The sequence below is a fragment of the Equus asinus genome, chromosome 14, assembly GCF_041296235.1.
Source record: "Equus asinus isolate D_3611 breed Donkey chromosome 14, EquAss-T2T_v2, whole genome shotgun sequence".
NCBI classification, from domain to species: Eukaryota; Metazoa; Chordata; class Mammalia; order Perissodactyla; family Equidae; genus Equus; species Equus asinus.
This window is the reverse complement of record NC_091803.1, coordinates 15,889,254-15,914,028: the sequence shown is the minus strand read 5'-3', so window position 1 is coordinate 15,914,028 and position 24,775 is coordinate 15,889,254. Positions and strand designations below refer to the sequence as shown.

The 24,775-nt window shown below is 55.4% G+C and overlaps 1 protein-coding gene across 3 annotated transcripts in view; it reads right to left on the bottom strand.

Moving 5' to 3' along the window:
* The window catches only part of CUX1 (cut like homeobox 1), a 359,761-nt gene that overhangs the window by 2,346 nt on the left and 332,640 nt on the right, over positions 1 to 24,775 (bottom strand). For all 3 annotated transcript variants that reach the window (XM_044746858.2, XM_044746859.2, XM_014853923.3), the window contains exons 15-20: positions 6,583 to 6,710; positions 5,833 to 5,899; positions 4,988 to 5,100; positions 2,196 to 2,312; positions 821 to 904; positions 129 to 185 (exon numbers count right to left, since the gene is read on the bottom strand). In XM_044746858.2, the coding sequence (XP_044602793.1) occupies positions 129 to 185; positions 821 to 904; positions 2,196 to 2,312; positions 4,988 to 5,100; positions 5,833 to 5,899; positions 6,583 to 6,710 (566 nt within the window). The remainder of the gene's footprint in view (positions 1 to 128; positions 186 to 820; positions 905 to 2,195; positions 2,313 to 4,987; positions 5,101 to 5,832; positions 5,900 to 6,582; positions 6,711 to 24,775) is intronic.

Here is a 24,775-nt window from a genome sequence, read left to right as displayed (position 1 = left end):
TTAGCAGGGCCTGTGAGGGGTCAGTGGGGTCCGTGGGGCTTCTCCAGATTGGGCTGGAGGGCAGGGACGAGGTGCTCAGAGACAGAGGCTCCAGCCTGTCCCAGGTGGGCACAGAGGCGGGCACTCACCATGCTGAGCGTTGCCTTGTCCCAGGGGCTCAGGCTCAGGTACTTCCGCTGCCGCTCCTGGAGGGGGAGGGACGATGAGGAGAGGACCTCAAAGGGCTCACTGCAGAGAGGGAACCTGGGGGCTGCCAGGGGCCTGCCTGTGCCAGTCCCACTAGCTGTGACATCCTCGGCTCCCCAACATCTGTGAGCACCCCCAGTGGCAGCTGGCTCCTGCCCTCTGCGGTGGCCCATTCTGCCTTCGGGAAAGTCTTCGTGGGCAGGGCTTCCACAGCCTGAGAGGTCAGCGAGGAGAGCTACCAGAGGGGGGCCCACTGCAGGTCGCTCAACACTGGGAGCTCTTTGCTGGTCTGCCTACCCCCACAGTGTGCCCCTGGGGTTAACCCCTTCACTGTCGCACACCCTCACGTAGCCATCCACAGGTGTTCCTGGCACTCCAGGCCTGTCCGGGGTGGACCCTGGGATTCTGTGGCACCAAAGTGGGTGTGGGGGCTGCCCTGGGAGTTGGGTAAGTGTGGTGTACATGTGGGGGTGCAGGGCGAGGCTGGGCCTGAGTGAGCAGGCCAGGGCTGGTGGAGTGGGGAATGAGGGGCGGCGAGGCCAGGCAAGCGGGTGGCTTCTTGGAGCTTCCCTGTGGCCTGCGCATAGCTGAGCACCGCCTGTCCCTGCTCTGCCCGGAGGCCAGGCCCACGCACCCGCTTGCTGAAGGAGGAGAAGGGGTCCAGGCGCTCCTCGTACTGGGACGAGTACCGCAGCTCTGTGTCATCGCTGCTGCCGCCCTGCGTGGGGAAGGAGTACAGACCCAGTCACCGGGGCCCAACAGCAAGGCCAGGGCCCAGGGACTGCAGGCTGGCAGGATCACAAGGCAGCCTCAGTTTCCTCATCAGCACAATGCGGGCAGGGGAAGGGGCCCAGAGTGACAGCGTGAATGTGGCTGGTGCTACTTGTCCAGGGGCATTGCCCGGGGTCAGAGGTTCCCATGGGGTCAGGGTCTCCCAGATGGGCTGGAATGTATGAGACAGACAGGGCTGGGCCCCGTGAAGGGAGGTGGGTCTAGAGGGGGTTCTGGGAGTGTGCAGGGTGGACGTGGGGCCCAGGCAGGCACCTGAGGGATGAGAGACCCCTCCCAGCCAGCCACCCGGTGTGTAGTGCTAGTTTGCACAGAGTCTGGGCGCCCTCTGGTGGCCTAAGAACAGCTTCAACGAGTGGAATGGGGGGCTAGTGCCTGAGGGTCTTGTCCCAGGGAGGTACCCCCTGTGAGTGTCACCGCTCTCGCCTCCTACTACCCCCGCTGTCTGCCCACGGTCACAGAAGGGGTTTCCTTGCACAAGGTGGTCCCCTTTGAGGACTGGGGCTGAGAGAAACCAGAGACGGCCGTCCTCGGCCCAGAATGGAATGGGGGGTTCCTCCTGACTGGTTTTGGGATGTTGGACCAAATTCTGGTATGGTTTTTCTTTAAAGATTTTATTTTTCCTTTTTCTCCCCAAAGCCCCTGGTACATATTTGTATATTTTTAGTTGTGGGTCCTTCTAGTTGTGGCATGTGGGATGCCGCCTCAGCATGGCTTGATGAGCGGTGCCATGTCCGCGCCCAGGATCTGAACCGGTGAAACCGTGGGCTGCCAAAGCGGAGAGCACAAACTTAACCACTCGGCCATGGGGCCGGCCCCATCTGGTATGGTTTTTCTTTTTTTTAGTGTAAGTTTAAAACATACAGATTCCCCAGGGCCTGTCCCACATGCTCAACAGCCCTGGGGGTAAATTCCCAGATCTTGGGTCAGCTAGTGGATCAGCCCCATTTCACAGAGGGAGCACCTGGCCCGTGGCCTGGGGCCTGTGACCCTCTTGCTGGACCTCATCACATCCTGGCTAGTTCTGATGAGTCAACCTCCACAAGGGCTCCGCTGTGGGGGGCTCCCCCAGCTGAGGGAGGACAGGTGGCAGGCCCTCTGGGTCACTGTCCAGTGACTGCCCAGCAGGTCACTGCCCCCATCCCTCCTGCCTCAGTGGCCCCAGACCACCTCACTCCCTGCCTGGGGCACCTGGGGCTGAGATTGGGGAGGGCCCTTACCCGGCCAGGGTAGCTCTGGAGGAACTTGATCTTCTCGAACAGCTTGATGTTGTCGGCCCGCAGGCTGTCCAGCTCGTTCTGCAGGGCTTGGATGGTGTGCTGGGCCAGGCGGTTCTCCTGCGGGGAGGCGGGTGGGTGGGCAGGGTCAGGGGTAGATGGGGGTGGCACGTGGTGAGGCCTCCACGCTGGCACAGGTCAGGGGCTCCATCTCCCTGGAGCCCCTTCTTTGCCCAGGGCCACCTTCTTGACCTACTAGACTCCGCTCAAAGCTGCCTGTGCTGGGAAGTCCCCCTTCTCCTCCTGTGACCCCAGCCCAGGCAGAAGTCACAGTTCTTGCATCGGGTTTCTTCATGTTTTGTTTATGGTATTACCAGCCTTAAACAATCATTATGAGATATAATTCATATAACATAAACATCATCATATGTAAGTGTACAGTTCAGTTGTGTTTTTGAGCATATTCACAATGTTATGCAACCATCCCCACTATCTAATTCCAGAACATCTGTGTCACCCCAATCAGAAACCCCAAACTTGTCGGCAGTCACTCCCCAGTCCCTCCTGCCCCAGCCGCTGGCCACCACTCATCTACTTTCTGTTGCTGTGGATTTGCCTGTTCTGGACATTTTGTATAAGTGGAATCCTCCACGAGGTGATCTGAATGTTTGCCAATCTAGGGGCAAAGTGAATTTATTCAGATGCTTAAAGAGGTGTTTTCTTCACACTGCTAAAAATTCGCACAGGACCAGAAAGGACATGGTCCTCTGGCGTCTCCTCAGCAATTTAAACATAGATTTACCAAATGATCCAGCAATTCCACACCTGAGTGTACAGCCCAAAGAACTCACTGCAGGGACTCAAAGAGATGTTTGCACACCCGTGTTCATAACAGTGTTATTCACAGAAGCCAAAAGGTGGAAGCAACCCAAGTGTCCACTGATGGATGGATGGAGCAGCAAAATGTGGTCAAGACACACAGTGGAATGTGATTCAGCCTTAAAAAGGAAGGAAATTCTGACACGTGCCACAACATGGATGAACCTGGGGGACATCGTGCTAATTAAATAAGCCAGTCACAAAAGGACAAATGCCGTATGGTTCCACTTATATGAGGTCCCTAGTGTGGTCAAATTCATAGAGACAGAAGGTAGAATGGCCATGGCCAGGGGGAGGGGGGGAGGGGGAACGGGGAGTTAGCTTAGTTTAATGGGGACAGAATTTCAATTTGGGAAGATCAAAAAGTTCTGGGAAATGGATGGTTAGAGGGCTGCATAACGATGTGAATGTACTTGATGCCACTGAACTGTATGCTTAAAAATGGGTAAGATGGTAAATTTTACATCACGTGTGTTTTGCCACAATTTTTAGAAAGTACATGGTAAAAACTATAGAATAGCATAAACACTTGCTTTTTCTCTTCCACCTAATCTATTTTGAAGGTCTTTTTTGAAGGGCTGTGTAGCCTTCCATGTGTGGCTTGCCCCAGTACCCGATGGGCAGGTGGGTGTCCCCAGTCCATCGTGCTGGCAGCCAGCATGAGGGGAGCAGCCCTGACGGTCCCTCATTTGAAGCCTCTCGCTCTGGACCCCAGATCAGGGAGGGTCCCACTGGATCCGGCCCACCCTTGTCACTGGCCCAGCACTGGGCCTGGCCCAGCGGATGTCTGCCTTTCCCCGGCCTGAGCCTGGAAACCCTGCGTGGGGAACTCCGGGTTTGGAGAGGAAGGGTCTAGAAATTCTGTCATCAGCTCAAGCAGTGACTTTGTGAGAAGGATGGGAACCTCCTTGGCTTCTGCTCCCACTGGGAGAACCAACAAGGGGACCTGAGCTGGCTCTGTGGGACGGGGGACCTGCAGAGGACCTGAGGCTGGGAGGGTGCCACCTCTGGTGCTCCCCTAGTCTGGCCCAGGGCCCTCTGCACTCTGGATCCAGTGTCCACTCGCTGCGTGGGGACATCCTGGCCTCGGCCTTGGCCTCTGTGTCCTAGACACCCCCTGCTCCTGCTTTTCTCCCTCCCTCCCTGATCATTTCTTGGCTCCTGTTCCCCTCTCTTCCGGGGACCAAAGCCATCTGCTGGCGCTGAAGCCACCATCCGAGTGTCAACAACGCCCACATGGAGGCACCTCATCTTAAAGGCCCAGATGCAACTGGACTGGTCACCTTTGTAGACTGCCCGTTCCTCACGGTACCCTTCTAGGAGGCCCACCAGCCAGGCACTCAGCAGCCAGCGGGGCCTCTCTGACCCCCCAGAGCTCCTGGACATCTCTAGACTATTCATCTTTTTGGGCTCAAAGGCCCTCCTCTCTCCGACCTGCCCCTGTTTCCCCATTCCCACCTGATTTAGATGCTTCTCCTGGACGATGTGACCTCTGCCTAGTCGTCTTCCTGGGCCAGCCTTCTGTCCTAAACTGGCTGCCCGACTGACCTTTCTTACCCTCCGTTCTTGCAGTGTCAGTCCCCTGCTTAAATGCTTTGGTGGCACCTCAGCCTGGCAGTAGGGTAATTGCCTGGTGACTCTGTGTTTTGTTCCTGCAGCCCTGGAACGACCTGCACTCGCTTCTGGCTTGTTGGCCTCCCATCTCTGCTCACAGAGTCTCCTTTACTTTGAGTGTCTGATTTTTCCAAAGCCTAGCTTTGCATCACCTCCTCTAGGAAGCTCTCCCTGACTGCACAGATCAAATCTAATCCCACTGCGGTTTATGGTCTGTGACACTTCTCTCTCCCTCAAGCCTGTGTGCTCCCCACTGTGTCCTCCCGTCCAAAAAGTGCAGGGGAGGGAAGGACATGACTCACGGCCTCCAGCTCCTGGTTCCGGGCACGGAAGCGCTCCCTCTGGCTGGAGATGATGGAGAGCAGTGAGTCTACCTGGCCCTCGGGGAGGGTGCCACTGGCTGGTGCTGAGGGTCCTAGGAGGTAGGGAAGAGTGGCTTGGGGTGGCGGGAGGCAGAGCCCAGCAGTGGGCCCTCAGGTCACCAGCCCCGAGGGAGCCCTGGCCAAGGGCCATGGGGTGGAAGGAAGGTGTCTGAGCACAAGGTACTGAGAGGTTGGGGAAGGGGGAGGGGTGGCCGGGGGAACAGGGAGGGGTGTGACATGAGAACAGGGGCCCTGGGAGGGGAGAGCCCAGGCATTGTCCAAGGGCTAGGTCTCAAGGCCCTGTCCCCATTGCTCTCTACTTGAATCTGAGACCCCTGCATCTGTCAGATTGGCCCCTAGCTCCTGGGGAAGCAAAGGGCACTGGGAAGCCATGGGTACCGCCCCTACCACGTCCTGGCCCAGCAGCCCCAAGTTCTGGCTTCGGTGCCCAAGGAGACCACCTCCCCTCCAGTGCTGGGAGCTCTCCGGCTGCATCTCGGTGCTGAGGCCTCCTCGAGGAGTTGACCACCACCCACCAGCCTTCGACAGGCCACTGGCAGGGCCGAGGGGGTCAGGGCCCCCAGGTGGGGGTGTCAGACTAAGGCCTAGAAGGGCAGGTCGGAGGCTCACCCCGTTTTAGGTTGCTGCCGCATTGCTGGGCAGAGGGGCCTTGATCTCCTTCGAGGGAGGGGCGTGCTCTTTAGGGCTCAGGGCTCAGGCTGCACCACCTCTTCCCTCTTTCCCCTCCCACCCTGCCCTTCGTCGTCAGGTCAGGCCCTCCTCACCGTAGAACAGGGCGGTGGCCTCCTTGATGGGCTCTGGGATCTTCTCCAGGCCATGCTCGGCTGCACCCTGTGGGGGAGAGGAAGAGGTGGGCGGCGCCTCCCCCTACAGCACTGAACACACCCTTTCAGGGGGCCAAGCAAATGGGGGGCTGGGAGCAGTGGGGCGGTCTGGTGGCAGGGGCTGGGCACAGCCGTGGCCATAGGTGGGCCTGGAGAGGACGCCTGGCCTGGGTCATCAAAGAGAAGGCTGGGCCCCAAGTTCACCCCAAGGCCGGAGCTCTCTGGGGGAAGTCTCCTCCAGTTACCCAGCCCAGAGGCAGGGTGACCCCACCCTGCAGCCTCCTGCTGCGTGACCTGGGCCAGCCCCACTTCTCTCCTGGAGCCCCATTTCTTCATCTGTAAAATGGAGTGGGTGATGTGATGACTTAGGGACCCTCTAGGGTTTAGCCTTCTTGGGTCCTCTAGCTGTGAGACAGTGGATAATCCTGGCCTTGCTTGGGCGCTGAGGTCCCAGGGCAGAGGTCTAAGCCAGTGCCTGGAGGCTTTGTGCCAGCTCGAGGAAGCCTGCCCCTCTGCCCTGTGGCCTGGCATCCTGACTTGGGCCTTCGTGGTGACGTGGGCCTTGGGGCGGGGCAGGTGGACACCAGCTGCCCAATGATCGGGCTGGTCCACCTGGGAAGCCAGCATTTTGTGAGGCTGAAGGAGCCCTGGGCAGGTGGCAAGGGGGCAGCTTAGAGGGGGTGGTCTCACCTCGGCGTCTGGCCGCTGGATGGACTGGATGGTGCTGAGGTCCTGCTCCAAGCGGGCGATCAATTCCCTCTGCTCAGCTGCTGTGGTCGTGGCCTCGGTGACATGGACCTGCAGCTCCGCACAGCGCCCTGAGCCAAAGGAAGATGTGGCTGTCAGAGGGAGCCTCGTGGGACCCGTGGTGCCCTTCCACCCCACCCCACCTCTCCCACCACAGCCTGCGTCACCGCCTAAGGGCCACCGTTAGACCAGCCAGCAGAGGCAGGCACTCCCGGCCCTAAGAAGTCACAGTGCTCATGAAATTCCCTGGGTGGGGCACGGACCCCAGGTCAGGGATCTGGGAGAAACAGGGCACCCTGACTCTGCCATGACCAGCTGGGTAAGCCTGGCTGGCTCCTCTCCCTCTCCAGGCTTCACTGTGCCCCTGTCAAGCAGGGCAAGGAGCTGAACCCAACGAGCCCCAAGTTCCTTCCAGGGCTGATGACCAGAGGGAGGCCTCGGCATAGGAGTGGCGGAGAGAGGTGCAGTGGGCGGTAGGCGGAGGGTGAAGGAGCCACCCCAGCCTTGCTCAGCCCCTCCCCCAACAGGCTCCAGGGCAGTGGTGGAAAGGGGTGGCCCCCAGGAACTCCCTGGCCCACAGTCCTGTTCTTCTCCCCCATCCAAGTGCCAGATGTTGTCTTTACAACGAAGCAACTCCCAAATAATTCTGCGTGGAGACCTTCCTGCCCCTCTGGAGGGTGGGAGATGTTGGGAGGTCTCCCAGCCCAGGCCCGTGGATGCCTTCGGCAGCCATTGGCAGGGAGGACAGAGGTGGCCTGGGAGCCGGGCAGACCCGAGTATGAGATCTGGCCCGACTTCTGTGTGACTCTGGGCAGCCAACTCTCCCTGTCTGGGCCTCATTTGTAAAATGGTGACAACAAACCTAGCTCAGGGCCGCAGAGAGGGCGGCCCAAGCCTGAGGCCCTGGGTGTTGTCCTTTGGGGTAGATGGATGGCCACCAGGGGGCACTGTGGCCTCAGAAATGCCAAAGGCTCCAGGCTGTGGGCAGCGCCGGGAGACCGGCCTCTGTACCCTGCCCGGTGGACTCGCCCCTCACCCTGGGGCCTGCTTATCAGCTGGCCAACCTGGTCCTAGCTGGGCTTGGTGCCTGGGCCAGGGTGGGGGCAGCGGCCTCCCCGCTGCCTGCTCCATCTCCTGGGTGCCCGCTGGCCGCCAGGCTCTTTACACACCTCACAACAGTGTGATCAGTCAGAAAATATGACCCCCATGTTACAGGTGAAGAGATGAGCCTTACAGCCTGGGATCAAACCCAAGGGTGTCCACCCTGGCCATAGCTAAGCTCCTGCCCACACTGGGGTATCCACTCGCTCAGGCCCCGGGTGGGTTTCTTCCTTCACACATCACTGAGCCCCCTCTGTACCTGGCAGGTGGGTGGTGGTGCAAGTGAGGGGTCTGAGGTGGGGCTGAGGGAAGGGGCTGGACCTGAGGGTGGGGCCAGGGCATGGAGGGACGGCTGTGGGTGGCAGGGTTGGGGTCTGCCTTTGGTCTGTATGCCCTGGGTGGCCTACAGTGGCTTTAAGCAGACCCTGTGGGGGAGAGGCCGAGAGACCCCAAATGCCATGACCCACTGGCCTGGGGGCGGAGTCCTTGGTCCCAGGCCTGCGGGATGGGACTGAAAAGCAGGGACACCTTGCTCCCTGAACATGCTTAGGAGGGGAGCTGGATGGAAGTCATGGTAAGATGTAGGCAGAGGGACCTTGGGTGGGGGCAGGTTCAGTTCTGGGCACTGGGAGTCCATAGGGACAACCACAAATAGGAATGGGTCTAAAAATGCTGCTGGGACTGGTCCCGAGGGGTTGGGTGGACAGACCCCGCATGAGTGGAGGGTGCAGAGCCCAGAGAAGGCTCAGGGGAGTAGCATCCCACCTTGAAGGATGAGGACCCCGGAGACGGACAGGACAGGGTGGAGGTGGGGAACCTATGGAGAGGGGAACTGTCACCCAGCCAGAGTGAGCCCTCGCCCCCGGATGTGTGCACGCAGCACAGTACAGAGGGGACCGACGCATGGCCTGAGGGGTGGATAAAATGCCAATGAGATGACTCCTCGGACTGCTTGTTTTATCTGCCACCAGCCTGTGGCCTTTCCAGCGTGGTCTCAGCCAGGCCCCCGGGGTGGGAGGAACTTGCAGCTCCCAGAACCATCTGTGGGCACATGGGAGATGAGTGGATGCCCAGCCGGGCATCCTGTGCCTGTGTCTGCTGCTTTGGGGCTGGGCACACAGGTCCCTGCCTGAGCACACCGGTGACACTCTGTGCATGCAAGGGCCTGGACAGCAAACCGCGTGTCCCAGGCTGCCCCAGCCAGAGGGGGGCCGGGCCACTGTGTTAAGCTGGCCTGGAGGGCCTGCCACTGCCACTGCCGCAGATGCTCCCAGACACTGGGTTAGCTGCCCAGGGGATCTCTGGGGGAGCAAGGCTGAGTATTGGGGGTAGCTGTCCCTGAAGAGGTGGCTGTGGGTGAAACTGAGGGCTGGGTGGCATGCACTGGCAGCAGACGTGGGGAATGGCTGCTCCTGAGGCAGAGGGAGGAGGCTGGGAGGGCAGGGCCGTGGGGCTAATTGGGGAAGGCTGAAGGAAGGCCCTGGGTGGGGGCGGGGAAGCTGTGGCCGCAGGGGCAGGGCCTGCACGCTGTCTGGGAGCCCAGCTGGATCCCAGCGGCGAGCCATCACTCCAGGCCAGAGGGGTGAGAAGGCCAGGAGTCTGACTGTGTGGGCATCCCTGAGGGAGAGGCCTCAATTACAAACCCCACTCTGAGACATGGAGCCACTTAAACCTGCCATGTGCGGGTCCCCTGGCCGCCACCCGCTGCTTCCCTCTGCCTCCTCTGCTGGGAGAAGGAACACACAGACTAGGAAGTTAAGGTCACGTCTTCAGTGGCCACTTGGTGTCAAGGGAGGGTCCTGAACTGGAGTCTGGCAGAACTGAGCTTGAGTTCTGGCCCTGGGGCAAGGCAGTGGAAGGTACTGGACAGAGTTGTGACCCCACTGTTGTACAGAACCCAAGTGGGGAGACCTGTACCTGGGACTGGCCCCCCAAAGGGGGAAGGGGCGAGCAGCAGCATGGTTTGGCTCTGGTGAGTGTGAAGAGCTAGTGGAACAGCCAAGGGGGCGTGCGTGGGGAAGAGCAGGACCCATGGGCCTGAGGCTGGAGATGTAGGCGATGCAGGCCCTGGAGAGCTCTGGGGCCAGGGGTGGCTGAGCCCCTCAGCGGTGGACATGGAACCCCAGAAGGTGCTGCAGTGAGAATGGCCAGAACCTTCTGGAACACTGACATTTTTGGGGCTGTCCTGCAGGAAGCAGGGGGAATCAGGAGGAAGTGTGTTGAGGCCCCAAGCTGAATAGCAGCCATCAATGAGTAAAGTCACTGGGGTCTCAAGAATGGCTGAGGGGGCTGCGGGCTGGAGTGAATCCACTGGCGAGAGTTCAGTCGGGGTAGTGGCGGGGCAGGGAGCAGCAGGGGCCTGGAGGAGGGACCTGGGGACCACACCGGACAGATGCCAGATAGGGCAGAGCGATGGGCAGACCTGGTGTGGGGGGTATGCTCGAGAGAGGGTCTTCAGGAGTATGGAGCATCTGCAGCCGGGGAAAAGCTGGTGGGGAGGGAGAAGCTGTGTCTAGGAGAGGAAGCGGCAACAGCCGGATGAGCGCCAGGGCATGGGGAGCGAACCCCTCGCCTCTGAAAGGTGGCCCGTGTGAGAAGGTCCAAGACAGTTCCCATCCCTTTAAGAAAGTTTATGGGACCTCGACCTTCTGGGAGAATCTGGGAAGGCTCCTAGGGGTGTATTTCACAGAGGGGAGCAAGAAATCCAAGCAGCATCAAGGTCAAGACCTAGGGAGACGACTCTGACGCACGGTCAGGGCATGATTTCTGACTGCGGATGGAGTAAATGAAGAAACTTATCACAATTGAAGTCAGATGACGAGGCCTGGGGGTGTCAAAACCCACAGTTTTTCCAAAGGCAGAGTCCCTGTGTTATTCAATCTGCTGCCTGCAACCCAGGTCTTTGATGGGGGGGGTGGTTCTTAGGGGAGCTGAGCCGCCCGCACATCCACCCCTCCGGCCTCTGAACCTGTATGTCCCGAGGCAGCCAGAGGTAAGTGCTAAGGGCTCCCAGTGCCTGCAGGGGCCAGCCCCTCGCTCCTGTGCAAGGGTCTCCTCCACCCAGTGTCCACCTGCCCGGCCTCTCCCTTCCACGAGCATGCGAGTGCGTTATTCTCCCATCTGAAACCCCCCCCCCCACCCCTTTCTCTTGACTCCACTGCCCTTCCAGCAAACTCCTTGAAGAAGCTGTCTATTCTCAAGTGTCCACTTCGTAAACCTTCCCCTCAGACTTGGAGGCCAACTGTCCTTTCCAAGGTCGCTGGTGACCTTGCACATCACTATATCCTCAGCCCTCATCTAATGGACCCATTAGCACCTGGTGCCCAGGTCGCTGCACCCTCCCGGGCCTCCTGCCCCAAGAGCCGCTCCTTCTCAGTTTCCTTCGCTGGGTCTCCTCTCTGCCAAGCTCCAAACGCTGCTGCACCCAGGCGCCAGCCCTGCACGCCTTCCTGTCGGTCACTCTGGCCACCTGAGTGCCACCGAGAAGCTGATGCCTCTCCAGTGTCTGTCTGCAGTCCCCAGCTCTCTCCACGCTCATCACTTGGATGTCCAACCTTAACAGGTCCAAACTGAAGCCTGATCGCCCCTCCGCAGATCTGCTTCCCCCAGAGGTGGCGTCCTTGGGGCTGCCTCCCCTCAGAGGCACGGCCACCCTTCAGCGGCTCAGGCCAAATCCCTGGGGCCTTCCTCACTCTTCCGTATCACTCCTGACATCCAATCTGTCTCCAGTCCTATTTTTGACTCTACCTTCAAAATATATCCAGAATCCAATCACTTGTCACCACTGCCACCATTGGGTCCGAGTCACCTCTCATCTTTTTTTTTTGTGAGGAAGATTAGCCCTGAGATAACATCTGCTGCCGATATTCCGCCATTTTGTATGTGGGTCACCTCCACAGCATGGCTGACAATGGTGTAGGTCTGCACCTGGGATCCGAACCCACGAACCTGGGCCGCCGAAGCAGAGCACGCTGAACTCAACCACTACACCACCGGGCTGGCCCCACGACCTCTCAGCTTGATTATGGCAGCAGCCTCCACACTGGTCTCCCTTCTCCTAACCTCCCCCTACGATCTAGTCACAAAGCAGCAGCCAGAGAGAAGCTTTTAAACAGTAAGATCAGACCCCCTCTGTGCAAACCCTCAGAGGAACAGCAAAGCCCTACATCAGCCTACAAGGGCCACCTGCTCTGCCCACCTCTTGCCTCTGACCTGGTCGCCGTCCACTATTCCCCTTAGTCCCTCTGCCCCAGCTGTACTGGCTTCCCAGCACCTCTGTACCACAGAACCTTTGCACTCACTGTTCCCTCTGCCTGGAATGCTCTTCCCTCAGGCATCTGCGTGGTTCATTCTCTGACCCGTCAGGACTGTTCCCATGTTACCTTCCCGGCGAGGCCTACCCTGATAAGACGTGAACCTCCACAGGTGTTCTTCCCTCTCCCTTACCTCATCTTTCTCCCATAACGTTTGTCACTGTCTGAGCTACCCTGTAACTCACTTCTTTATTGTGTCTGCCATCTGTCTTCTCTACCGGAAGTCAGCCCTTCGTTTGTCCCCTGCTATAGCCCCAGCGCCCACAGCAGTGGGACACTGTGAGCCCTCACTGCGTCCAGCCAGCTGGGAAGCACCCGTCCCTCTGGGTGGAAGGGTGCATGGGCATCCTAAGGGCTGGACGGTCTCCCAGGGTGGGCAGAGCTGGCGGGGCACTGGCAGCAAGAGCCTGGCAGGGCCTGCCAGCCTCTGCTGGTCCCACCACCTGATAACTGCTCAGGTCTCACCCGGAACCTTCCAGGCTGCGTCCTGGCATTGGGACTACAGATCTGCTGTCATGAAGCCCCAGGGTGACCCTGCGCCGGCGCCACTGAGTACACACTTGCTGGAGGTGTGAAGGGTGCTTTCTCCCTGGCTGGGACCCCCTCACTCCAGGTGGGGCTGCAGACACTCTCGGCTACACCCGAGTCCTTCCAGACAGATGGAAAGAACAAGCTTCTCCCAGAGCTGCCACCCGCCAGACTCAGCTTTGTTCTCATCAACAATGAGGTCGTCCCCTCCCACCTGGCCGCCCTTCCCCAGCCCCGTGGCTTGCCTGGTCCTCTGAGTCACCACGCTTGCCATACTGCTGCCCTGCAGCTGGGCATGCGCTGCCCCTGAGTTTGGCATGCCTTCCCTGTCTGTCCCCCGAAAATGCCACCTCCCAGTCTCAAGGCCGCTCCCCGCGAAGTCCGCCAGCCCTTTCCCAAGTCGGTGCTCAGATGCCCCCTCAATACCAATTACAGGACCGGGCCTGGGCCGTGGTCTGCACCCCGGTCCATCTGCCCTGTGCTGTGAGCGACTTGAGGCCACCGGACACCTAGCCTGGAGCACGGCCTGGCACAGAGCAGTCCTCAGTGACCATCTGCTGAGTAAATCAGCGAAGGAGCTCCAAGAGGGGGGTGGCCTTAGCAAAGCCGAGTGGCCCTGCCGAGCCTATGCCTGCCCCTCACCATAGGCCTTGGCACCAGTGATACTTGGGGCCAGGTCAGTGTTTGTTGAGTGGCTGTCCTGTGCACTGTAGGATATTTAGCAGCATCTCTGGCCTCTACCTGCTAGATGTCAGTAGCATCCCCCCCCCCCCAAGTTATGACAGCCCCAAATGTCTCCAGACGTTGCCAAATGTCCCGAGGGACAAGTCATCCCCAGGTGAGAACCCCTGCTCCAGAGAATCTAGTCTCCTCAATCATGGAGGCTTCTGGGTTTGGCTGTAATGGCGTGGGGATGCTTAAGTCAGATGGGTCTCTAAAAGGAAGCCACCTCCATGGAAGGCGCAGTCCCTTCTCCACAAGAGTGAGGACCAGGGAGGGTCCTTCCTTCCTGTCTGTGGCTGAGTCCAGGGGTGGCAGCCTCTGCCACCCAAGGAACCCGAGACTCGAGTCTCAGCAGGAGGCTGCAGAGACAGCTGCTGAGCATGGAGGACTCTGCTGCCCGGCCTGCATGCCAGTCACATCATGGGCATCAGGGGTGGCAACATTAGGCCGGCAGCCCCTGGTGATCCGGCTAACCCTCAGGAGTGCCTGGTCCCGGGCAGGGGGCCCTCCTGCTCCAGCAACCAAAGTTGATGAAATAACACCCTTGTCGACGGCCACAACTGACATGTCCTGAGAGGCTGTGGGTGTGTGGGGGGCGTCGGGGCTGTGCGGAGCAGTCTGCAGGCTTAATCACTTAGTCCTCCCGGCTGCCCGTGAGTTGGCATTATCACATCCCCTCTACAGAGACGGAAGCGGAAGCTCAAGGAAGTGAAGCTCTTTCAGAAGGGATTTCCTGAGTATCAACTAAGCCTTGCCCAAGGTCACAGTTGGTAAGAGAAGATGCTGGGACTGCACTGCAGGGATACATGACCACAGAAAAGGGGCCCCCATGCCTCCCTGTAAAGTGAGTGGGGTCCTCAAACCTCACTCCCTGGAGTCCTCCGCCCGGAACAGAGCAGCTCCGCTTTTACCTGTCCACAAACCATTTTGCTTGAAAAACAGCCCTTCTTATTGACATTCGAGAGCCTGGGCTTCTTGGAAGAGGGAGGGCTCCCGAACGAATGCCTGCCCGAGACTGGGCACGGGCCGCGTCTCCCACTTCCATGAACACAGCTCACCCCGCCCTGGGTGGGTGAGACGTGGATGAAGGGCCGGCTGGCCAGGGGCCCCCCAGCAACATCACAGCAGTTCTCTCCAGCCCTCTGGGTTCTCAGCTCGGTTCCCCACACGCAAGCCCCATCACCTTACAGGAACCAACGCCGTGCTGAAGCCGAGACCAGCAAGCTGTGTGCCCCCCAAAGCCGGCATGCCAGGGCCGCGGAGGAAGGAGCAACATACCCACGGCAGCCACTCGGAGGCCCTTTTAAACACAAGCAGACAGAAGCGTCGCGGACGACTCGCGCACGCCAATAATTATATCATCACGTCGCCTTAGCATGTACACTGCAACTGTGCTCCTCAGAGCATCAAATAAGCACAGCATTTTGTTCAGACCCCTTAACTAGAGAGAGAGGAGAAAGGCCACCCCAGGCCACCCCCGAGCACCCTGTCTGGCCTGGGGACATCACCCAACTGCAGCCAGAGGATGAAATCTTGCTCTCTTTTCTGCCTCTGGAGCTGGCAGTTTACAAAAACAGAGTCAGCCTGCAAAACCATGAGCAGCTGCAGGTTTGCTCAATTAAATCTCACTTTAGAAGCACTTGGGGAGACTTCCTGGGTAAAAAGACTTTGGGCTAAGTAGGTTTTTTTTTTTTTTTGCATTTTATATTTTCATTTAGTTAACGGATCTTTAAAAAGTGGGGGCTTACCCACACTAGCAAACAGAAAAGCAGCAGAATGTTAGCTGAGTTAGATTTAAGTTTGTCAGCCGTCAAACCGGAGAGCTCTGCTGGTTTTATGCTCATTTCTCCCATCTGAGGGGGCAGCTCTAGACACACCCGCGTCCCTGAGTGACCAGATGAGACATGGGGCTTCCGGGAACACCAGGCACTGGTGGGAGGCTGGCCTGCGCTCTGGGGTGTCCACTGGAGGATGGAGTTCAGTGCGACTCCGAGAGACGCCCATGGTTCTGTGTCACACATGGGAGTTTCACGTTCTGAATCCTACATATTAACGCACGGTGAACTCATACCCCCCACCCCCACCCCAACCAGTCACATCGGTGGGGATGGCAATTCTTTTCCAACTCCGTAGATCTTGAGATGAGAAACATCCTTGGCCACAAGCATGTGGACCACCTAACAGCCAACTCTGCAGAGCTCTCTCACCACCAGCCCCGAGCGCTGGCTGGAAAGGCCCCTTCTCAGGAGCCCAATCATTCCAGAAACTCACAAGACACTGTTCCCTCCTTCCTCTTCCCACTCACTTGCCCACATTAACAGGAGCCCTTGGCTGGTCCTCTTCCACATCAGGAGTCAGGGACAAAGCAAGAGACTCCCCCAAACCCAGAGCAGGCTGAGGCCAGGATGCTGGCTGGGTATGAGCCGCTCTGCAGAGGTGCCTGCCCGTGGCCCTGGGCACCCAAGCCCCACTTACTGGGCTGCAGCCATCAGGCCCGTGCTGCACCCAGCATGGTCGGCCACCATTCCTGATCCTCACAAGCCTGTGAGACAGGTAAGGGTGTCTCCATTTCACAGACGAGGAAGCGGCTGCCAGGGGGTCGGCGAGTCAAGGATACCTGAACAGTAAGGGTGACAAGAGTAAGCAGGGACGCAGGCCCTTATGGAGCACAGACCATGTGCCCAGATTCCCACACATCCTACCCCGGCCCCGGTTTCTGCTGAGCCCTGCTCGGACGCCACACGCCAGTGGAAGCACGGGAAGGTGGAGGGACGGCTACCTCGGGGTGGCAAGTCTTGAGGTGCCCTTTGGACCCAGAATGAAAGTGTTTGCTGCTTCTCCTCAGGCCAGAGCCCTTTAAATAAAAACAACCCACACGTTCTTGTGTTTGTATAAAAGATATTTACTTCAATTATCACACCTAGGGTGCTAGTGAATAATAATAATACATGGTGTGAGTTTCATACAGTGATATTGCTTCTCCATATCATATAGGGACCGTTGTACAGTGCTGAGAACAAACATCGTATGGCTAACCAAAGACAGAAGGGACAACGCCGAGGGGCCGACGGGTGCCTCCCCCACCCCAGTGCCAGCCGGATCAACTTTTGACTCTTAATGCCGAAAACAAAGAGCAAGAAAGAAAATGTTACCAGAGGTGGGTCACAGCAACAGAACAGAGGCTTCTCAAAGCTGTTTGTACAAAAAGGACGCTTTTTTTTTTTTTGGTCAATTGGGTCTCGGTGAAGATTTAAAACAAAAAAAGAAGTCTGTGATTGTATTAACAAACGAGCTCTAAAAACATCTAAGACTTAGTGCGTTACAGAAAATATAAAATACTGCTAAAATGTAAGACACCACAATACACGGGGGAGCTGAGCTTATTTTATTAAGAGTTTTCCGGAAGAAGTCGGCCACTCGGTGCGCGCTCGTCTTGTGCTGTGTTAGTAGTCTGGACAGGCGTGGCGCTACCCGCTCTCACAGCAAGTAGTTATTGCACAATCGCAAAGAGCTAGGTCTTACTCAGTGGAAAGGGACGTGGGGAAAACCACCTTCTCTTTTTTTTTTCCCACTTTTATGACAAGTTATTCTCAAATGCTTTAAGAATTTGGAACGAATCCTCACGTCTCCAAAATGCACAGCATTTTCTGAGGGGTCTCAGATGGTGGGACATGAGATGCCCGTTTTCTCAAGGAAAGAGGCAGAAAAGGGCTCGAGAGAGAGAAATGCATAGACTAATTAGAGAGAACTGAAAACCCTTTGGGGGATGGGGGCCGCCATTTCATTGGAGGGCTTGCTTTAGAAGAGATGAGAACAAAATCAGGACCCCTGGCAACTGCAGAGAAGGGGAGAAGTCAGGGCACAGAACGCGAGTGGGGGGGTGGGGGGGGCGGGGCCTGTGGGAGCCCAGGCGGCCATCTGGCCCCACCTGGCTCCTTCTCCGGCCCAGGCCAGCCCCACCTCATCCTCAGACCCGCTTAGCAAGCAACTAGGTGTCTTGTTGGCTGTGCTTCTAGCTGCAGAGAGCTCTGCCCCACATCTCACCTTCCTCCACACTTAACCACATCAAGGGGGACTGGGGGCCCTCCACGACCTCCCTGGTGTAGGTCCTCAAGCCATAGCTGGACTAAGAAACACTGTTGCTTTGCAAGATGGTTTTGACCAACTTTGTATGCAAGGAAAACGACGACAATGACAACAAAAGCCAACTAAAACACGTCAGCCCACAGGAGCCTTGCAAGAAAGCCCTCCCTCACTCGGCAGTGGGTCCAGGGCAGGCCGCCGCGCCCTCACCCACCAGGGCTCCCGAAGCGTCATGAACCCAGAAGTCTTACCAGAGGCTCTAGGAGGCTTTGGGGAACTGAACTCTGCCTTTCTAAGTCTCCTCTGCAGCTCCTCTCTCGAGTGTTCTTCCACTCGGCACTTCCTTACATTGGGAGATTTTTGTTCAACTCTCTCATTTACAAAGTTAGACACGGGGAGACCACCAGTTTTTGAGTGGCTACTCTGCAGACAGACGTCTGATTCTGCTGGAAAAGCCCCCTCTGCGCCCCCAGCAAACCCCCAGACCCTTTGGTTCTTTTGGGGGGCGGGGAGGGCAGGAGGCAGAAGACAGTTAACCACTGGAGTGATAGCAAAAAGCATTTATAACAATAACAATACAAAACAACAATACACTCCTGATAAGTACTTAAATGATTAACCTAATAATAAATAGAAGAGGATAGAAATAATTTTTTTTTCAAGGAAATAATCCTTTTATAATTATCCTCACGCACGCTGGCAGGTCAGTAGCAGTCAATCCATCTCAAGAAAAGGTTAAGTGCTGGAAGGGATGGCTGTGGTGTCACACTCAGAGTTCTCAGCTGCTGAGTCACAAACTCCCGCCCTGCCACCCAGCCTGGGCTTCCGGCCGGCGCCCGTGGGCCCTGCACCTCCAGCTGGGTGGGCGACAGCAGGCAGGCTGGGATGGGAGGGAGGGGCGGGGGGGTGCTGGGGAGGCCTGTTTTCCCTTCAGTTCATGAACAAACAGAACTACAGTGAACGTCCACAACCTGAATCGCCCGGGTCTAAAGCTTACTTCGAGTTCATTTGGTGTGCAATACATTATCTCTTAAAAATGAAGCGAAAGGATTTCTATTGCACAGAGCTTTTTACACATAGTCATCTATTTAAGTGCTTTCTGTTTAAAGCAAACTACAAAAAAAAAAAAGAAGAAAAAAAGGACAATGAAAAAGGAGAAAAACGGAACTATCAAACAAAAGCAGCCCCGTGCCACTTCAATGCGTCCTGCTGACTGGCGTCTGGTTTCACCAGCGGAAGTCCCATGGCTTCCGTCCACACTGTGCTTTTGATTCTTTTCCATAGGGGTGTAGCCGTGACATTGGGATTTAAGGCACCTTTCCTTTCTGATCACAGAAAGCTCGATACATAGCATACAGCATATTTTGTGGTAGAAATTAAAGCCTAAACACGACAGAAATTACAGTAACACAGACTCTACTTCTTAATGTTATTGGATAAACAAAAACGATTCACGGAAAGCAACTCCAGGGGACTTTAAAAGTGTAATACCAGGGGGTGGGGAAGTGCACATTTATGCATAGCCTAATGTCTTTCTCTCACTAGCCTTTTTTAGGATTCTTCGCCTATAATGCCCAACTTTTAAAGTTAGCATTTGGGAGGAGACTAGGCGCTTTGGAAATGTCTTGTTAAAGCTAAATGTCACTTCATCCAAAAATGAAAATAGGGATGATGCCACTGACAGTGTGGACACGGGATCTTTGGGGGGCAGGTGATGGGGAGGGGCGGTGGCAAGGCCTGGACAGTGGGGGCAGTTCCTCCAGGTGGGACAGACAGGGGGACCACATTTCCTTCTTCCTCCCTGACCAGGCGTGACGCTCAGAGGCTGCCAGGGCTCCAGGGTAGGGAAGACTCCGGTGAGGCTCATTTTACGCCCAGCTCCCTGAGCCCCACGCCCCTTTCCTCCTCGTCTTAATTTACCCCGAGGGCCTTGGCCTCAGCTTTCGGCACATCTCAAAGGGTTTCACAGGCTGGATCTTTCTGGAACTTTAATTGGGAACTTGTTTTCCTCTTTTCCCAGTAGTTTTCATCAACAAAAAGGCAGAAACTGATAGGAATGGAAATAATATTGTCAAGCTGGACCATTCTCTTAGCAAGTGAGCGTGCTGGCCAGATGGACATCCGATGCATTGGAAATGGAACTACATCATGCTGGAGCCCCAGGCCACCACCTGCCACTCAGGGCAGGAGCTCTGCCTTGGGGGTCATGAAGGCTCCCCTAATGCCACCGAGGCCCAAACCAAACTGCAGAAGCATGGGGGGACTTCGACATGTGAGCTTCTCCTGGTAGATGCCCAAGCACACGGTGATGGCACAAATCCTTAAGGTCTCACTTCCAAATTCTTTCGTCAAGAGAATCCAGGACCAGAGGGGATTCTCCCACATCCAACCAGCGGCCCTGGGTGGAAACCGGTACATTCTTTTGGGAGGAAAGGGTCCTGCGATTGAAGGCTGGGCGTGGGAGCTGGAGAACGCCACATCCTCTCCTGTCCTTGAGATGCTTCCAAAGGAGAGCTCACAGTGGAGCTGAAGTCACAACCTCCCAGTGCCAGAGACAACGAAGACAGGGGTCCCCGAAGCCAGGCAGGAATCCTGGGGAAGTGTCTTCACGTGGCCATTGAGGGGCAGCCCAGGGCAAGGGAAACGGCTGTGACGGATCTTCACAGCTGAGCAGAAAGGGGCAGAAAGCAAAGGCAGGCCAAAGACAAGCCCCTGTGAGGCCTGAGACTGCCCCTGCCTGCAAAGGAAACAGCTGTCAGAGCTTCAGGAACAGGTGGAAATCAAGAGAAAAATCCATGTGCCTCGCAGAGCGCAGCTGTCTGTCCATGTTGAGCTCACAAAAGACAGAAAGCGCCTGCCTGACCACCAGGCCAAGAGCTACTCATGGATGCCACGTTTCTAGCTTTTTCTCTTCCTTCTGAGGGGTGTGGGGCGAGGAGTGACATCGAGTGGGAGCATGGGTTAGAGAGGTAGAAGGGGACAAATGAGGAGTGTGACAAGGGAGGAAATCCAGGGAGGGAGCCAAACCTCCAGCCTGAAGGGGCGCGGCTAACAGCCCACCATGCTCGCCACACATGCTGGAACCTCGCCTTGCTCCATCTCCCGCACAGCTGCCTTACTGGCCTCAGAAAGTAGGGGCTTGGGATGGCTAAGGGCAGACTCTTGTTCTCACAGGCCTGTTGAGAGGCGCCTGTCACAGTGCATTTAAGGCAAGGGCTGTTGTCCTCGGCTCAAGATCCAGTAAGTCACCACCCCTGGTTCTTTGTGCTAATCCCAGAAGGGCGCGTGTACACTCCCCTTGGGCCCTCTGCTGTTTCCAGTGAGGTTTGTTTTTCTAGAATCAGAGGAATGAAAAACATTGCATAGAATGTCAATAGAGTTCATCGATCACCTCTGCCTGGAAGGACACGAGTTCAGGGGGAACAGACACCCAGTCCAACTTCAGCCGGGAAGGCACCTGCCTGCGGACCGAGCTCATCTCGTGGCTTGTGCCAGTCTCTTAGGGCATGACTGCCACATGATCGCAGGGTGTCGTCCGACGCCAGAGCCTTCCCCCGGATCAGAGCACAATCTGCCTTCTGCTGGGTTTGCTCGTGAGCTGCACGAGGGATGTGGCCCGGGCCAAGGAGGCAGTCGGGGTGTTTCCTTTCTTCTAGAGCTGGCCAGCTGGGCTTGGGATGTGGGTGGGCCTCTCATGGCCAGAGAGCACACAGAGGAACACTTAACCCAAAGCTCTGTAGCACTCTGGGTCTGGACCACCAACCAGCAGACCCGCCCGAACGTCCACATCCGACAGGGTGGTTTTCAAATGGGGAAAAAACAAAGATGCCAACAGGAAGGAGACTGGGCAGGGAGGCATTTGTGCTTTGCAAGTACAGGGAACCGTGCCAGGGAGGCCACGAACTGTCAGCTTTTCGCCTCAGTCACTTTCCCAGACATAGTGGCCATGGTTTGATAGTAGTCATGAGTCAAGATCCTGGCATTTCCTGGAGCCGTCTCCTTGGCCTGCATCCCGGGGCTGTGTGCTGACTGTAGCCACCTTGTGTCGTGATGTTCCTCAGGCAGGTGGGCTCCGATAATAACTGAGTTGAGCCAAATGGCTGTGGTAATCCTTTCTAAAGAAGAGTGGTCCGGTGGAAAGAAATTACAGACAGCCTGACTGATCCAGAAGTTCAAGGGAGGAGGCTGCCTGGGAGCCAGGCGGTGGAAGCGAGCGGGCACGGTCTGGGACAGAAGCCACACACCTCCACCTGAGATGCCACCGAGAGCGTGGGCAGGAACCAAGGGTCAAGAGGCTGACCGTGAACACTGACTTGACGCTGAGCCTCCACTTAGCCAGCTAAGTAATGGCAAAAACCTTAAGTTATGAACACTGCCTCCAATTAACAAAAAGAAGCCATTTAAAATGGTATAATGGAGCTTGTAATTAAGTGTTAGTGTTTTATACGGAACCGTTTTCCCCAGGGGAGAGGTACAAATCAGCTTTTTAAACCGATGGAGCGTGAAGCGGAGGAGCTGGGCTGCCTCTGGGAGCGACTGCTTGGAACGCCAGCCAACCGAAGATAAACCCCGCAGAGAGGATGCTGTTCAAGGCACTTGAATATTGCTTATCAAGAGGAAAGATCCACCCTTAGGCTCAAACTCAGGGGTGTGTCGAGGAGGGGCACCCCCGCCCTGGCCCCGACAGGTTGCTGTCACTTAGCGGCAGCTCTTAGAAGAATTGCAGAGGGTGACGGCTTAGCACAGAAGACCACAGGCTTGGGGTCGCAATAAAAATAAATAGGAAAACACAACCACGGAACTAGGAGCAAAACTGAACCAACTGATTGCATCGAGCACCCAGATGTAAGTCTGGCAAAAAAGACAGAATGGAAATCAACAACAACCTAGTTAAAAAAACCAACCAACCAAACACAAAAACTACGGAATTGCTTGGAAGAGCCAAAGTGGCTGTTTTACACTGTGACACTTTGGCCACTAGGGTGGACAAATTTATACTTTTCCCATTTCCTCGGATTTAACACCTTTGTAAATAACAGTCATGCCTTTAAAAACTAAAATACTACCCTAATATTTCCTGTTTACTCCCTGCTTTTCATTCTCATGAAAATCAGGTATTTAGAGACTCATCACACGTGATGACAAAATTCCCTCGAGGTTTTCGTGGAGAGGACACCACAGTACTGTCAGGGGCTCTGCCACTCACTGTCCTAAGGTCACTAACCCAAACTCGCTCTTCGTAATGCACCTGAATTCAGCCAGATGTTCATCCCTTTCCCCTTAAGCTCCTCCATCTTGAATTCTCTTCTCACTGAACCAGATGTCAAGTTCGGAGATGATGCAACTATCAAGAGACAACCAGCCTGCCTCCCAGCCTCCTAGAGCCTTCTGAAAACTTCTCATTCATGAAAAGGCATTGTCTTTAGTGTAGTGACTCTTAAATTGGTGAAAACTTGATCTAAGTGTTGCAGTTGCAGGTTAAAGACTGTAAATGAAATACGTAATTTCTAAAACATCATGCAAGAAATGTGGTTTCACATCTTACAGTCAAGCCCTACAAGTTAATTAATACAAGCACACTGAGGTGTAATAGCGGGAGCATATCTTTAAAATTATAACTCCCTCCCACCCTCCCCAAATCAAAAAAGGTAATATTAATTAAACTTAAGAAATAATGAATGCACCATTAAAATGTCATCCAAAGATGTTGACCTAAGACAAAAGTTTCAATGATACACAATACGGTCAAAAAGTTTTCAATCAGTAATATACAGTTTGACAACTACATCTTGTAAATTATACCCAATACTGCCGGCAGTCTATCCCTCTAAAGAATATTTGCCCCTTTCATCCCTTCCTAACAATCAGATAATAAAATACAGCACCTATAAATAAGCAAAAAAAAATATATATATATACCGAAATCATCTATTGTTAGTTTAAAGATATGGCAATAAAGGAGTCTAAATTAGCAAACTTGTAGAAGCCATAACTGAGAAAACAGCTTATTGAAAAAAGGTGGCAGTAATGCACTCTATGTGTGCACAGGTACTTAAGAAAATACACAGACGTATAAAATTGCACACACGCACACACGCACACTCTCATCCGCCTCTATTCTCACGCATATACACATAGACAACAGGAGGAATCAGAGACAAGTTAGACTTCTGATTTGTACTTAGACTCCCTAAACTGTGCATAAAGGAACGCTCCAAGAGGCAAAAAGAATGAAGGGCCAATGGTCTGGTCTGGAAGTGAAGAGCATCAGCGTTTTGGTGTGAGTTTGGGCCATCTCTACAGGGGTGGGAGCAGAGCCCAGACTGCCACGATCTCTCTTCTGCAGGGAAGGAAGCTTCCCACGACGTCAACAGTCATCAGTGCTTGTGGTGGGAAGGAAGGGAAAGAGAGAGCGCGCGTGCCAGCCCTGCCCAGGCCCAGGGAGCGGCGTCCCCTGGTGGGGCTCAGTCCATCAGGCGCCCAGGAGAGTGGTGTGAGGTGCGGTGCCTTCTGTGCCAAGGAAAGACTGCTGTCTCTGAGGGGCGGCCCCGTTTGGCCCCAGAACTGCCTGCTGCCACCTTCGCGGCCTACTCTTTCCTCCTTGCTTTGAATGCTCGCGCACGTGCAGACGCACTAACACAGACGTGGACACCATAAATTAAACAAAATGAACGGGTACATGCTACAGTTCTAACTTGTCTCCTAAACCTCCGAGATATGAGGTCTGATCAGCGTGCTCTGCGGTTAGAGGTTAAAAAGCAGATTATAAAATACCTAGATTCGGATCTTTTCTTTTTGTCCTGATTTGGCCTAGAATGGAGTGTATTAAACAGACCCTGGGCAGCAAAAGCCCGGAGTCAGTTAAAGCTATGGATCAATGTGCACTACATGTCAGGATTCTATTCACGTACAAGAAAACACTACGTCAGCTACCACAAAATCAGTTTCCTGATGTGACTTTTCTTCTTGTTAAAAAATATGTGGAGTAAATGTGTTTTATTTTAATTCAAAGTTTCAAACGAGAAGATTCTTTACTTGAAAATATTTAGGAATCCAAACTAGTGTGTTTAGAGTCGGTTTGACTGTGCAATCTCTTAGTGGCAACTGAACAGCTACAAAAACTTTCTTTTTTAATTTTTCTGAAAAATCCCCCCCCCCTTTTTTTTCCTGGTTTAAGAAGATAATAGTGTATTATCGCTCTGAAGCCATTAGATGGCAGATAAAAAGCCCCCTTTTAATATGTGGGTTTGATTTTTTTTTTTTTAAAGCCCACACGAAAGAGGAGGGCACAAGGCAAAGCTGTAAGAGTTATTCCAGAACCTGTGGAAATCACTTAGGGCAATAAAAAAAACACTTCAGGGTACAAAAAAGCTCGACTACACATTTCC